Genomic DNA, 13,677 nt, shown 5'->3' with positions numbered 1-13,677 from the left:
AAAGGGCAAGTCGGCGGAAGCTTCCTGTGCTTGAATCTGGGACTATTTGAGAAATAAAATAATGACAGCACTGGATTATGATGCAAATAATAAAATAACTATCTACGAGTTCATATTGATTTAAATAAAATTACAATAGAATAGGAAAGACTAGAGATCTCCTCAAGAAAATTAGAGATACCAAGGGAACATTTCATACAAAGATGGGCTCAATAAAGGACAGAAATGGTATGGACCTAACAGAAGCAGAAGATATTAAGAAGAGATGGCAAGACTACACAGAAGAACTGTACAAAAAGGATCTTCATGACCCAGATAATCACGATGATGTGATCACTCCCCTAGAGTCAAACATCTGGGAATGCTAAGTCAAGAGGGCCTTAGGAAGTATCAGTGTGAACAAAGCTAGTGGAGGTGATGGAATTCCAGTTGAGCTATTTCAAATCCTAAAAGATGATGCTGTGAAAGTGCTACACTCAGTTCAGTTCAGTTCAATTGCTCAGTCGTGTCCAACTCTTTGCGACCCCATGAGTCGCAGCACGTCAGGCCTCCCTGTCCATCACCAACTCCTGGAGTTCACTCAGACTCACGTCCATCGAGTCAGTGATGCCATCCAGCCATCTCATCCTCTGTCGTCCCCTTCTCCGCCTGCCCACAATTCCCCCCAGCATCAGAGTCTTTTCCAATGAGTCAACTCTTCGCATGAGGTGGCCAAAGTACTGGAGTTTCAGCTTCAGCATCATTCCTTCCGAAGAAATCCCAGGGCTGATCTCCTTCAGAATGGACTGGTTGGATCTCCTTGCAGTCCAAGGGACTCTCAAGAGTCTTCTCCAACACCACAGTTCAAAAGCATCAATTCTTCGGCACTCAGCCTTCTTCACAGTCCAACTCTCACATCCATATAAGACCACAGGAAAAACCATAGCCTTGACTAGATGGACCTTCGTCAACAAAGTAATGTCTCTGCTTTTGAATATGCTATCTAGGTTGGTCATAACTTTCCTTCCAAGGAGTAAGCATCTTTTAATTTCATGGCTGCAATCACCATCTGCAGCGATTTTGGAGCCCCCAAAAATAAAGTCTGACACTGTTTCCACTGTTTCCCCACCTATTTCCCATGAAGTGATGGGACCGATGTCATGAACTTTGTTTTCTGAATGTTGAGCTTTAGGCCAACTTTTTCACTCTCCTCTTTCACTTTCATCAAGAGGCTTTTTAGTTCCTCTTCACTTTCTGCCGTAAGGGTGGTGTCATCTGCATATCTGAGGTTATTGATATTTCTCCCAGCAATCTTGATTCCAGCTTGTGTTTCTTCCAGTCCAGCGTTTCTCATGATGTACTCTGCATAGAAGTTAAATAAGCAGGGTGACAATATACAGCCTTGATGGACTCCTTTTCCTGTTTGGAACCAGTCTGTTGTTCCATGTCCAGTTCTAACTGTTGCTTCCTGACCTGCATACAGATTTCTCAAGAGACAGGTCAGGTGGTCTGGTATTCCCATCTCTTGAAGAATTTTCCACAGTTTATTGTGATCCACACAGTCAAAGCCTTTGGCATAGTCAAAGCCTTTGGCATAGTCAATAAAGCAGAAATAGATGTTTTTCTGGAACTCTCTTGCTTTTTCCATGATCCAGCAGATGTTGGCAATTTGATCTCTGGTTCCTCTGCCTTTTCTAAAACCAGCTTGAATATCAGGAAGTTCACAGTTCACGTATTGCTGAAGCCTGGCTTGGAGAATTTTGAGCATTTCTTTACTAGCATGTGAGATGAGTGTAATTGTGTGGTAGTTTGAGCATTCTTTGGCATTGCCTTTCTTTGAGATTGGAATGAAAACTGACCTTTTCCAGTCCTGTGGTCACTGCTGAGTTTTCCAAATGTGCTGGCATATTGAGTACAGCACTTTCACAGCATCATCTTTCAGGATTTGAAATAGCTCAACTGGAATTCCATCACCTCCACTAGCTTTGTTCATAGTGATACTTTCTAAGGCCCACTTGACTTCACATTCCAAGATGTCTGGCTCTAGGTGAGTGATCACACCATCGTGATTATCTGGGTCTTAAAGATCTTTTTTGTACAGTTCTTCTGTGTATTCTTGCCACCTCTTCTTAATATCTTCTGCTTCTGTTAGGTCCAGACCATTTCTGTCCTTTACCGAGGCCATCTTTCCATGAAATGTTCCCTTTGTATCTCTAATTTTCATGAAGAGATCGCTAGTCTTTCATTCTGTTGTTTTCCTCTATTTCTCTGCATTGATCACTGAAGAAGGCTTTCTTATCTCTTCTTGCTATTCTTTGGAACTCTGCATTCAGATGCTTATATCTTTCCTTTTCTCCTTTGCTTTTTCCCTCTCTTCTTTTCACAGCTATTTGTAAGGCATCCCCAGAAAGCCATTTTGCTTTCCTGCATTTCTTTTCCATGGGGATGGTCTTGATCCCTGTCTCCTGTACAATGTCACGAACCTCATTCCATAGTTCATCAGGCACTCTGCCTATCAGATCTAGTCCCTTAAATCTATTTCTCACTTCCACTGTATAATCACAAGGGATTTGATTTAGGTCATACCTGAATGGTCTAGTGTTTTTCCCTACTTTCTTCAATTTAAGTCTGAATTTGGCAATAAGGAATTCATGATCTGAGCCACAGTCAGCTCCTGGTCTCGTTTTCTCTGACTGTATAGAGATTCTCCATCTTTGGCTGCAAAGAATATAATCAATCTGATTTTGGTGTTGATCATCTGGTGATATCCATGTGTAGAGTCTTCTTTTGTGTTGTTGGAAGAGGGTGTTTGCTATGACCAGTGCGTTCTCTTGACAAAATTCTATTAGCCTTTGCCCTGTTTCATTCCGTACTCCAAGGCCAAATTTGCCTGTTACTCCAGGTGTTTCTTGACTTCCTACTTTTGCATTCCAGCCCCCTATAATGTAAAGGACAACTGTTTTGGGTGCTAGTTCTAAAAGGTCTGGTCCCATCACTTAATGACAAATTGATGGGGAAGCAATGGAAACAGTGACAGATTTTACCTTTTGGGCTCCAAAATCAGTGCAGATGGGGACTGCAGCCGTAAAATTAAAAGACGTTGCTCCTTGGAAGGAAAAGTTATAACCGACCTAGACAGCTTATTAAAAAGCAGAGACATTACTTTGCCAACAAAGATCTGTCTAGTCAAAGCTATGGTTTTTCCAGTAGTCATGTATGGATGTGAGAGTTGGACTATAAAGAAGGCTGAGTACCAAAGAATTGATGCTTTTGAACTGTGGTGTTGGAGAAGACTCTTGAGAGTCCCTTGGACTGCAAGGAGGTTCAACCAGTCCATTCTAAAGGAAAGCAGGTCCTGAATGTACACTGGAAGGACTGATGCTGAAGCTGAAACTGCAATACTTTGGCCACCTGATGTGAAGAACTAACTCATGAAAAGACTCTGATGCTGGGAAAGATTGAAGGAGGGAGGAGAAGGTGACAACAGAGGATGAGATGGTTGGATGGCATCACCGACTCAACAGACAACAGTTTGAGTAAACTCCGGGAGCTGGTGACGGACAGGAAGGCCTGGCGTGCTGCAGTCCATGGGGTTGCAAAGAGTCAGACGTGACAGCGACTGGACTGAACTAAACTGAACTGAACAGAAAGAAACTGAGGGGAAGGAAAAAAGCTCTTCTCACATTAGAATTCTTACATTAATGTAGAAGGAATGATAGAAAAAGATACTGGCCACTAGATAAACACCAAAGTAATTACTTTTAAAGGTAAAAACCACCAATGCATGCTAAAGTAGTGGGTAAAATAGTATGACAAATAAGACACTTGCATAGTCTCAAAGGATCACCCTGTAAGACTGTGATGGATTACTAAAGGAAAGATAGTAACTTTACTGTGGAGAAACCTGGAAGATACCACCTTAACCAAATGAACAAAGTTAAAATCACCAATAATAAAACAGATTGACAGCTATACCACCTGATATGGTGCAGTAAGAGCAACACAAAGCATTGCTTCTGAGGCCAAAAAGGCATAAACCAATGTAGCCATGAGCAAACACACACACCCAAACTGAGGACATTTCACAGAACAACTGACCAGAATTCTTCAAAAGTGTCAAGGTCAAAAACATGTCAAGGTCACGTGCAAGACCACGACTAAGAGAACTTGAGCAATTGCCACAGGTTAGAGAAGACAAAGGAGACCTATGCCACCTGGACCTAATGCAGGTCCTGGATTGAATCCCAGACCAGGTAAAGGACATTTGCGGGAAACCTAAGATTAGTTGACAGTACTGTATCAGTGCTGATTTCCCAGTGTGGCTAATTGTGCTATGCCTACATAAGATGTTAACATCAGCATAAACTGGGTGAAGGGTAACACTGGAACTCTGTCTTATTTTTGTAATTCTTTAGGTCTATAAAATTGTTTTTAAGAAAGGCTTAAACCTAAATTTCAGTAACTTTTCACTCATAACTACTTGTTATCATTAGCTTACCAATTAAAAATTGAATATTTGATAATTATCTTCCTATTCAAAACAAAAAAGGAGAATTATATTAAAAGAATTTTGATAGCAACTACAATCACTATTAAAAAAAGTCAGATAGACACACACAAATGTTAAACATGATCAAAATAGCAAACTAAGAGTAGTTGGTTCCTTACTTTAAGTACCACATGGGGTCAGCATCACTTGTAACCTTTTCATTGGCTTTCATTATTTTCTTTATCTGCAATGGAAAGAGTAACATGAGGAAAGACTCCGGCTTCCAGTTCATTTGTAATCATATCCTTTCCCAAGATCTGATGCTTACCTCTACATTAATGAAATAGTTAAATGAATCTATATGCTGTTTCACGAGGCCTTTCACCTAAATGGATAAAAAATAAAAGCAGGTTAGCAACGAAATAGCAGATTACACAAGGGGCTTAACCTGATCTACAAATTTTCCCCAAAACCAAAGTGACCACAAAAAAATCCATAAATTTTACTTGGCAAAACTTTCTATTTTCATGTCCTCATTCCATTTCTCCTCCATCTTACTAGAATACCCTCAAACTTTCCTCCCTGAAAAACAACCTGACGTTTGGAATTCAAGATATATACCTAATGACTCCCCATGAGCTAACAAATTAGGCAAGAAAGAAAATCCAAGAAAAAAATATAGCAATCAAGCATCATCTCTCTAACCCTCAAACAATGCCTATTTTCTTTTTTTCTTGCTCCTATGTAAGCGATTTTATGATTTTCCCATATCTGGTCTTTCATATCACTTTTAGAAGAATGAGGGGGAAAAATAAGGATCTCTATTAAGGAAACCAAAAATAAATGCATTTAAAATTGAAAGCAAGGTGAATCCCAGGGACCAACAAACAGATCAGCTCCAGTGACTGCCTTTCATCTCAAAAGTCAGTACAGCTACACAGACAGTGCTGTGTGCTGCTATGAAAAACCCTGAAATGCTAAACAGATTCCAAAGTCTTAGGATTTGAAAGGACTGTAACGTGTTCAACTTTTTACATTAATGTTCAAACGTAATTAGTTCAACACTTCTAGAATACACTCAACAGAAAGCATCACAGGGCCTCTGCTTTAATTACACCTCTTTTGAGGGATCTCACTGGCTTACTAAGCAGTTATCCCATTTTGAAATAGTCCCGATTGTTGGGGAAAAAATTCACTCTTATAATGATCTCTAGTCTAACATCCTGCAGTTTCCCCCCCATGGGCTTAATGTCTTTTCTGGTTCTCCACCACAGTCCATTTAGTTATCACATCTCTTTTATGTCCTCTCTTCCAGGCTGAAGAGGCTCTTCCACTATTTCTCACAGACATGCTTTCCAGACTCTTCAGCAGCCCATGGACCGTAAAAACTGGTCAGAAATCTGGCCTTGACAATTCCCAGCCTCATCTGCCAGCATGCTTCCTTCTGCCAATAATACAGAACTAAGATGGAAAAAACCTGACTCATTTTTCAACCCTCTTTTCTTTCACTGAGCATAATGCTTCCAAGAGCATCCACATTGTAGTATGTATTGGCACTTTCTATTGCCAAAAACATTGCATTGTATGGATATATCATATTTCATTTAGCCATCCATCATTTGGTATTCGAGTTGTTTCTATTTTTGGCTATTATAAATAATGCTGCTATGAACATCGGTGTACAAGTTTTTGCATGGACATATGTTTTTGTTTCTCTTGAGTAAATACCTAGGAGTAGAATTGCAGCATCATACAGTAACTATATGTTTAACCATCTGATGAACTGCCAGGCTGTTTGCCAAAGCAGCTATATCTCCATCAGTAGATTGTGAGGGTTCCAATTGCTCCACATCCCCACCAACATTTGTTGTTGTCTTTCTTTCTTCACTATAGCCATCCTACTGGGTGTCAAGTGGTCTCTCATTGTGGAACCTGCTACTATTTAGCATAAGCGCTTTACAACTGAAATTCAATGATAACAGGAACCTTATAATCTGTACTTCCTTTGTCTGAACCACTCATCCACTCCAGCCAAGCAGACTGGACTCTGTTTTCAACAGACCCCATGGATCCTCCTCTTGAGGTCTTTTATTAAGCCATCCTTCCCGCATCCTACCTTTCGGCTTAGGTAATTCCTTTCCTCTTGTTGTTGTTGTTTAGCTGCTAAGTTGTGTCTGACTCTTTTGCAACCCCATGGACTGCACTCTGCCAGGCCACTGAGCCAACTGGGAAGTCCTCCCCTCCTCTGAGGATGTGGTTTATGTCTCACCTCCTTTAGGAGGCCCTTTCTGACCACCTGTGGCATCAATCTTCTGCCAGCAGCACTTTGGTTTGTATTATTCCTATGCCAAATGACAATGTAAACTACTTCCTACCTCTAAAATTAGATTACAATCCCCTACCTAGTACTTTATGGACAGGGTTACTGCCTTATAATTTCTCATATTTCTAAAACTTAGAAAAGTGCACAGTTGTACAAAGTCAACAAATGTTGGTGATAAAAATTTAATTTTAAAAAGGCTTATTTCTTGACTCTTGATTGGAAGAATAACTGTTATTAGATATTAATTACCTTTAAAAATGCTGGAAGCAGCCGCCATTTTTCCTGTGAATCAGAACAATAAAAGTATCAGAACTCTGTGTCAGTGATCACAATATTTTCATGAGGTTATTTTAATGTACCAAAAGTGACTTACTTTATTTGCAGTAAGCAAAAGAAAGTAAGTGGAAACAAAAAGAACAATTTTTACATTGCAACCTTTTTATGGAAATCATATATGTACTATACATGTACATGCATACAAACATATGCATACACACAAGCGTATATAAACCACAGATTTCTTAAACAGAATATACTTTAATCTCAATTTGATGACTCAAGATTCCAAGCACTTTTCATCTTTATTTTATTCTCATGACTCTTCCTGAGTAAGCAGGGTTTGCCAGTTTGAGAAAGGGAAAGTATCAGTAAGTTTCAGAGAGTTTGGTTTAAACCCAAAGGGAGTTCTTTCTCCCTCCTGTTTTTTCTCAACTAGCACCTGGTCAGAGCCCAGGCTGAAGAACGATATCACCCGGTGTTCACCTATTTAAACAGCTGTGAACTAACTGCCACGTTCAGCTCTTAGGCCTGCTCTTCACACCTTCCTGAGGTTGTAAACAGCCTATCATGATATAACTCTTCATGAGTGGTATCTAATCTGTTCATGGGAAATCTGACAAATGGTTAGAACTGAGTCTAAGGTAAGAAAACACAGTTTCTGAGTAAGAGCCCAAGGATCATGTAAGACCTTGTGAGAAACTGTAAAATTTTTTTGACTTTGGGCAACAGAGAAGTGCTGGAACGTTTTGAGCAAGAGTGACAAGGTGATGTGATCCATTTTAACTGATCACTCCAGCTGCTGGGGTGAGAAAAGACAAGGTTAGAAGCAGAGGGATCATTTAGGAGTTTCCTGCAATACTCTAGGCTGATAACAATACAGGTAGTGAGAAACTGTTGCCTAGGAAAACACGATGTGAAGTTAGAGTCAACAGGACTTGATAGTATATGAGATGCAGGAATCTGAGAAAGACAAACAGAGACTGACACCTTAGTGCTGCCATTTCTGGAGATGAAGAGGCAGGGATGCTGCCGGGGCAGCCCCTTTAGTGTGAAGGGGCGACCAGGAGTTTGGCTGGGGGCGTGTTAAATTTGAGATATCCATTAGACATGCAGGTGGAGATGCCAAATAGACAACAGATGAGTCTGGAACTTGGGAAGAGTGGCCTGGAGGTCTAAGTCAGGGAAAGTCAGCAGACGGACAGGAGTGGAAGTCATGAAACAGATAAGACCATCTACGGAGTGTAGGTGGAGAGGAGCTCCATGAAGCTGAGATCAAAAACACTCCAACACTTGGAGCAGCAGAAAGCACACTGAGCAAGAGAGATCAAGGAGTGGCCAGAGAGGGAGGCAGACAATCTGGAAAATGGAAAAACATTTTTTAAGAAACGGTAAGTGGGGGCAGGGGTAAATAGAAAATCTCTATACCTTCCTCTCAATTTTGCTCTGAACCTAAAACTGCTCTTTAAAAAAGTCATCTTTAAAGAAAAAAAAATTTTTAATTGAAGGATAACTGCTTTTACAGAATTTTACTGGTTTCTACCAAACATACACACACACACACAAAAGAAATGACTCTAGCAAAACTAATCTATGATGACAGAAATCAAATGGTGGTGTAGGGCTTAAACTGAAAAGGGCACTTTCTGCAATGATGAAAATGTTCCATATCCTGTATGGGGTGGTAGTTATTTGGGTATACATAACTGTAAAAACTAATGTAAATGAACACTAAGTAAGTACTTCTGCATTTTACTGGATGTAAATCTACAAACAATGAAAGACAGACCAAAACGGACTACATGAGGAGAGTAGAAAGAGCTTGAGGAGCTGGAGTGGAGAGGGGGCAGGTGGGGAGAAACAAGCTAGAGAAGTAAGTGGTGGCCAGACTGAGAAAAGCCTTAACAATATGGTAAAGATTAGATTTTTTTTTTTTTTTTTTTTGCCCTGGGAGCAATGGGCAGACTGAAGAATTTTAACCAATGGAGCAATATGAATATATCTGCATGTTTAAACTGATGGCCCTGGTGACAGAGTAGAGAATAATGGGACAAGTAAGAAGCCAAGGAAGTAACAGATGACAGTGGCTGACTTGGAGAACAGTGGGAATGTCAGAATTGAGTACACTTTGTAGCTGGGGCCCTTAGGATGGGATGGTGGACTGGATGCAGAGGGTCAGGAAGAGGAACTCTTATTTCTAAATCAGAAGACTGAAAATACGTTCCTGGTCCCTTCATTGCTGTGCAAATTCAGAGAAGAAACAGAAATCCTGCAGCTCTCTGGAAAAGCAGTTCAGTCAGCAGTTAAGGTCAGGAGCTCTGGAGTCTGACTGCTGAAATCCAAAATCCCCAACAGTCACTTAATGGCCTTCTGACACTGGGTTACTTACTTAACTTCTCTGGGTCTTTAAAATTTTCATTGGCAAAATGGGGCAAAAATATTACTTGCTTCGGAGGATTAAATAACATAATGCTCACCAGGTTTGAACACAGCTGGCACATAATAAGTGCTCAGTAAATGCTGGCTCTTAAAGAGCAGTTCAAGAGTTAAAAATTCAAACCAACTATACTCCAATATAAAATAAACAAACAAAAAAAGTTAAAAATCCAGTATTGCCTAAAGAAAATCACCATGTACAAAGGCACTCACAGAATCTAACACTGACTGTAATTCATCAGAATGTAATCTGCAGAATGATTATAAAGAAATTGATTCATTGATCTTGTCAGTCATCCTGCTTAAACCTGTCAATAGCATCCCAGGCCTCCTACAAATGTCTAACAAAACCTTTCATAACCAGGACCCTTATCTGCCACCTTTAATCTCTCCTCTACTTTTCCACACTCCAATACTACTGGATTTATTTTTATTTCTCAAAAATATCAGATGGCCTTGCCTCCAGGTTTCAAGAGTCTTGTTCCCGCTACGTCAATCTCTCCCTTGACTATTTCTCTATGTCCCCAACCGATGCCAACTAAAATTTTGAGCCCCAGAGAAGTTATATGTCTTTCCACAAAATAAAATTATATCAACAGCTGAACTTCATCAGGCAGCTCAGAGTAGGATGCTGCTAAGTCGCTTCAGTCGTGTCCAACTCTGTGCGACCCCACAGACGGCAGCCCATCAGGCTCCCCCGTCCCTAGGATTCTCCAGGCAAGAACACTGGAGTGGGTTGCCATTTCCTTCTCCAATGCATGAAAGTGAAAAGTTAAAGGGAAGTCGCTCAGTCATGTCTGACTCTTAGCGACCCCATGGACTGCAGCCTACCAGGCTCCTCCATCCATGGGATTTTCCAGGCAGGAGTACTGGAATGGGGTGCCATTGCCTTCTCCGCAGAGTAGGATAGTTATCCTTAACTTCTGAGAAGCTGATGAAAGCTACAGGGGTACTCCCCAAGAAAACACTTAAAATTTGGAGTAAATTTTCTGGGCACTTAAAATACTCTTGCAATCCCAGCTTGAGTTCCCGGCGAAAAGGAGAAATTACTAGCCTGGGATTCAGACGATTTGGTTTTACCACCACAGCCAGCGCTAAGCTCCCTGGACCTCAGCATGCTTTATAAGGAAGCAAGCAATACGTCCCCCAAGGTGGGTGACAGTCAGTCCTCCCCTGACAACACACGCACACTAAAATGGGTGCAACCCCGGAGCCGTGGGCGGGGCTGCTAGGCCAGCGTGGCGCCTGCCAGCTCCCCCAGCTCAACCAGTGCACGTGGGTCCAGCGGCCGGCTAGGGAGTGAACTCGCCGAGCCCCGAGCCAGCGCTGAGTCCTGAGCATGCGCAGAAGACGCGGCCCGGCCCCCTCCACAGCCAGGACTCTCGGGGCAACGCCTCTCGGGGACGCATCACGGCCCGTTCCGCTCACCATTTGCCCTGCACTCACCTCTACAGTTGGGATCGGCGCAGCCAGCTGCTCCGGGGTCAGGTTCCCAAACTCTTCGGCAAGCAGGTCCATGCTACTCACGATGAACCAGACAGTAAGCAGAATACTCACGTGCGCCTCCCCTGCGTCAAGGTATCCGCTGTACCGGTGGAGAGCGGTGCGTGGTAGCTTAAAGGGTTCGCCGCACAACTTAATAGGAGGAAGAAAGGTTCCGCCTGCTGTCGGTCGGAACCTGCGGTTGAACCCGGATGTAGCTGAGGTGGAGCCAGGAAACTGCGCCCTCTGGTGTCCTTCGGAAGTCTCGCGTGGGTAATCTGAAAGCCAGGCAGGGTTGTCGGTTCCTGCCATCTCAGTCAATCCGACTCTTTAGGACCCGGTGGACTGTAGCCCGCCAGACTCCTTTGCTATGGGATTATCCTAGCAAGAATACTAGAAAGTGTTAGTTGCTCAGTCGTGTCGACTCTTTGTGACCCTATGGACCGTAGCCCGCAAGGCTCTTCTGTCCATGGAATCCAGAGGATCTTCCCGACTCAGGAATGGAACCCCGGTCTCCTGCGTTACAGGCAGATTCTTTACAGTTTGAGCCCACCAGGGAAGCCCCAAAAATACTAGAGTAGGTTGCCATTTACCTCCCCCAGGGGATCTTCCCGACCCAGAGGTGGAACCCGTGTCCCTTGCTTCTCTTGCACTGACAGGCGATTTTTTTTTTTTTTTTTTTTTTACACTGCACTGCCTGGAGAGCCCCCAGTTATCCCATGCTGCTCCTGCTAAGTCGCTTCAGTCGTGTCCGATTCTGTGCGACCCCAGACACGGCAGCTCACCAGGCTTCGCTGTCCCTGGGATTCTCCAGGCAAGAACACTGGAGTGGGTTGCCATTTCCTTCTCCAATCCATGAAAGTGAAAAAGGAAAGTGAAGTCACTGAGTCGTGCCCAACTCTCAGCGACCCCATGGACTGCAGCCCACCAGGCTCCTCCATCCATGGGATTTTCCAGGCAAGAGTACTGGAGTGGGGTGCCATTGCCTTCTCCGCAGTTATCCCATAATTGAGGCCAAAAAGCATATTATTTTAAAAATATTTCACAGAAAAGGGTAAAAGGAGAATTTGCACGACTTGAGCCACAGAAGCATAGGAATCATTTAATTTAGTCCCAAACTACACGTATACTATGGAAAAGTAGGAAATATACCAAATACCTGGTAGGAGGGGATTGGTTTAAAAACTTAAGGTACATGTGTGGTGGACTACTATACAGCCATTAAAACGACCACAAAATGAGGAGGAATTAACTTTACCCAGAGAGAAGGCAATGGCACCCCACTCCAGTACTCTTGCCTGGAAAATCCCATGGACGGAGGGGCTTGGTGGGCTGCAGTCCATGGGGTCGCTAAGAGTCGGATATGACTGAGCGACTTCCCTTTCACTTTTCACTTTCCTGCATTGGAGAAGCAAATGGCAACCCACTCCAGTGTTCTTGCCTGGAGAATCCTAGGGACGGGGGAGCCTGATGGGCTGCCGTCTATAGGGTCACACAGAGTCGGACACGACTGAAGTGACTTAGCAGCAGAGAGTAGAGCATAACAGGACGGCAATAAAGACAGCAAAAAATTCTGAAAGAACTAGGCAGAAGATCCAGGAGTAAATGTCAGCAGAAATTTAATATGAAAAGTGACATTTTAAGTCAGTTGGAAAGATGCTTTTCCAAAAAATGATGTTGGAGCTGCTGATTAGCTGTTTTGAGAGGGAAAATATATATATATATATATAATATGTAAATTCTATAGGGATTACATATTGAAATGTTAACAACCTTAGAAGGAAATATAAAGTGAACAAATTAATGAAAATGAATGGTGACTGCCTTCAAGCATGAAAACACAGAAATCATAAAGGAAAATATTCATAGACTGAATCATAAAATTCTACCCATAGTTTTAGGATTCCATGAAAAATTTAAAATTTTCTGAAGAGACAGTTAAAAATCTCCACGAATAGGTTTCAAGACACACAGTTGGCAGGTGAGAAAGGATTGATATCCCTCATTTAAAATGAACTTACATGAATCAGTAGGGAAAAAAAATCCCATTGGAGGGGGAAAAGGCAAAAGAGAATCAACAGTTGTTTAGTATGTACAAAGTTTTAGTTCAGGAAGATGCAAAATTCTGGAAATGGATAATGGTCATATTTTCACAACAGTGTGAGTGTACATAAGACCACTGAACTGTGCACTTGAAATGGTAAATTTTAGTATATTTTGCCATAGTAAATTACGAAAATTTATAAATATTCATTTGCCATTCTGAATGTTTAACCCTTGTGGCGATAGTGGTAAAGAGCTAGCCTGCCAATGCAGGAGACACTGGTTCAATCCCTGGGTCAGGGAGATCCCCTGAAGGAGAGCACAGCAACCCACTCTAGTATTCTTGCCTGGAGAATCCCATGGACAGAGGAGCCTGGCAGGCTATTATGGTTCATAGGGTTGCAAAGAGTCGAAGACAACTAAAGCGACATGCACGCACGCAACCCTAGCACTGGGTTAGTCTAATTTTTTGTTGTCATCGTTTTGTTTTTAGTTAAAATAAGCATAGTTTTCCGATTTGGTAGATTTGGGCTGGGGCCTGCAAATTTGCATTTCTAATAGGCTCCCAGGTGATGATGCTGATGCTGCTGGCCCAGTGATCACAGTTGAGAATCACTCTGTAACGTAATGTAAGATAAGATTTATCACT

General features: G+C 42.2%; 1 protein-coding gene across 1 annotated transcript in view; it reads right to left on the bottom strand.

Moving 5' to 3' along the window:
• Window positions 1-11,066, bottom strand: part of POLR3B (RNA polymerase III subunit B) — a 115,274-nt gene extending 104,208 nt beyond the window's left edge. The window contains exons 1-4 of the mRNA XM_068970372.1: window positions 10,950-11,066; window positions 7,041-7,073; window positions 4,797-4,853; window positions 4,648-4,712 (exon numbers count right to left, since the gene is read on the bottom strand). Coding sequence (XP_068826473.1) covers window positions 4,648-4,712; window positions 4,797-4,853; window positions 7,041-7,073; window positions 10,950-11,021 — 227 coding nt within the window. The 5' untranslated portion in view covers window positions 11,022-11,066. The remainder of the gene's footprint in view (window positions 1-4,647; window positions 4,713-4,796; window positions 4,854-7,040; window positions 7,074-10,949) is intronic.
• Window positions 11,067-13,677: the final 2,611 nt, after the last annotated feature.

The sequence above is a fragment of the Capricornis sumatraensis genome, chromosome 4 (genome assembly GCF_032405125.1).
Source record: "Capricornis sumatraensis isolate serow.1 chromosome 4, serow.2, whole genome shotgun sequence".
In the NCBI taxonomy this organism is placed as follows: Eukaryota; Metazoa; Chordata; class Mammalia; order Artiodactyla; family Bovidae; genus Capricornis; species Capricornis sumatraensis.
This window is presented reverse-complemented; position numbering and strand designations above follow the sequence as displayed.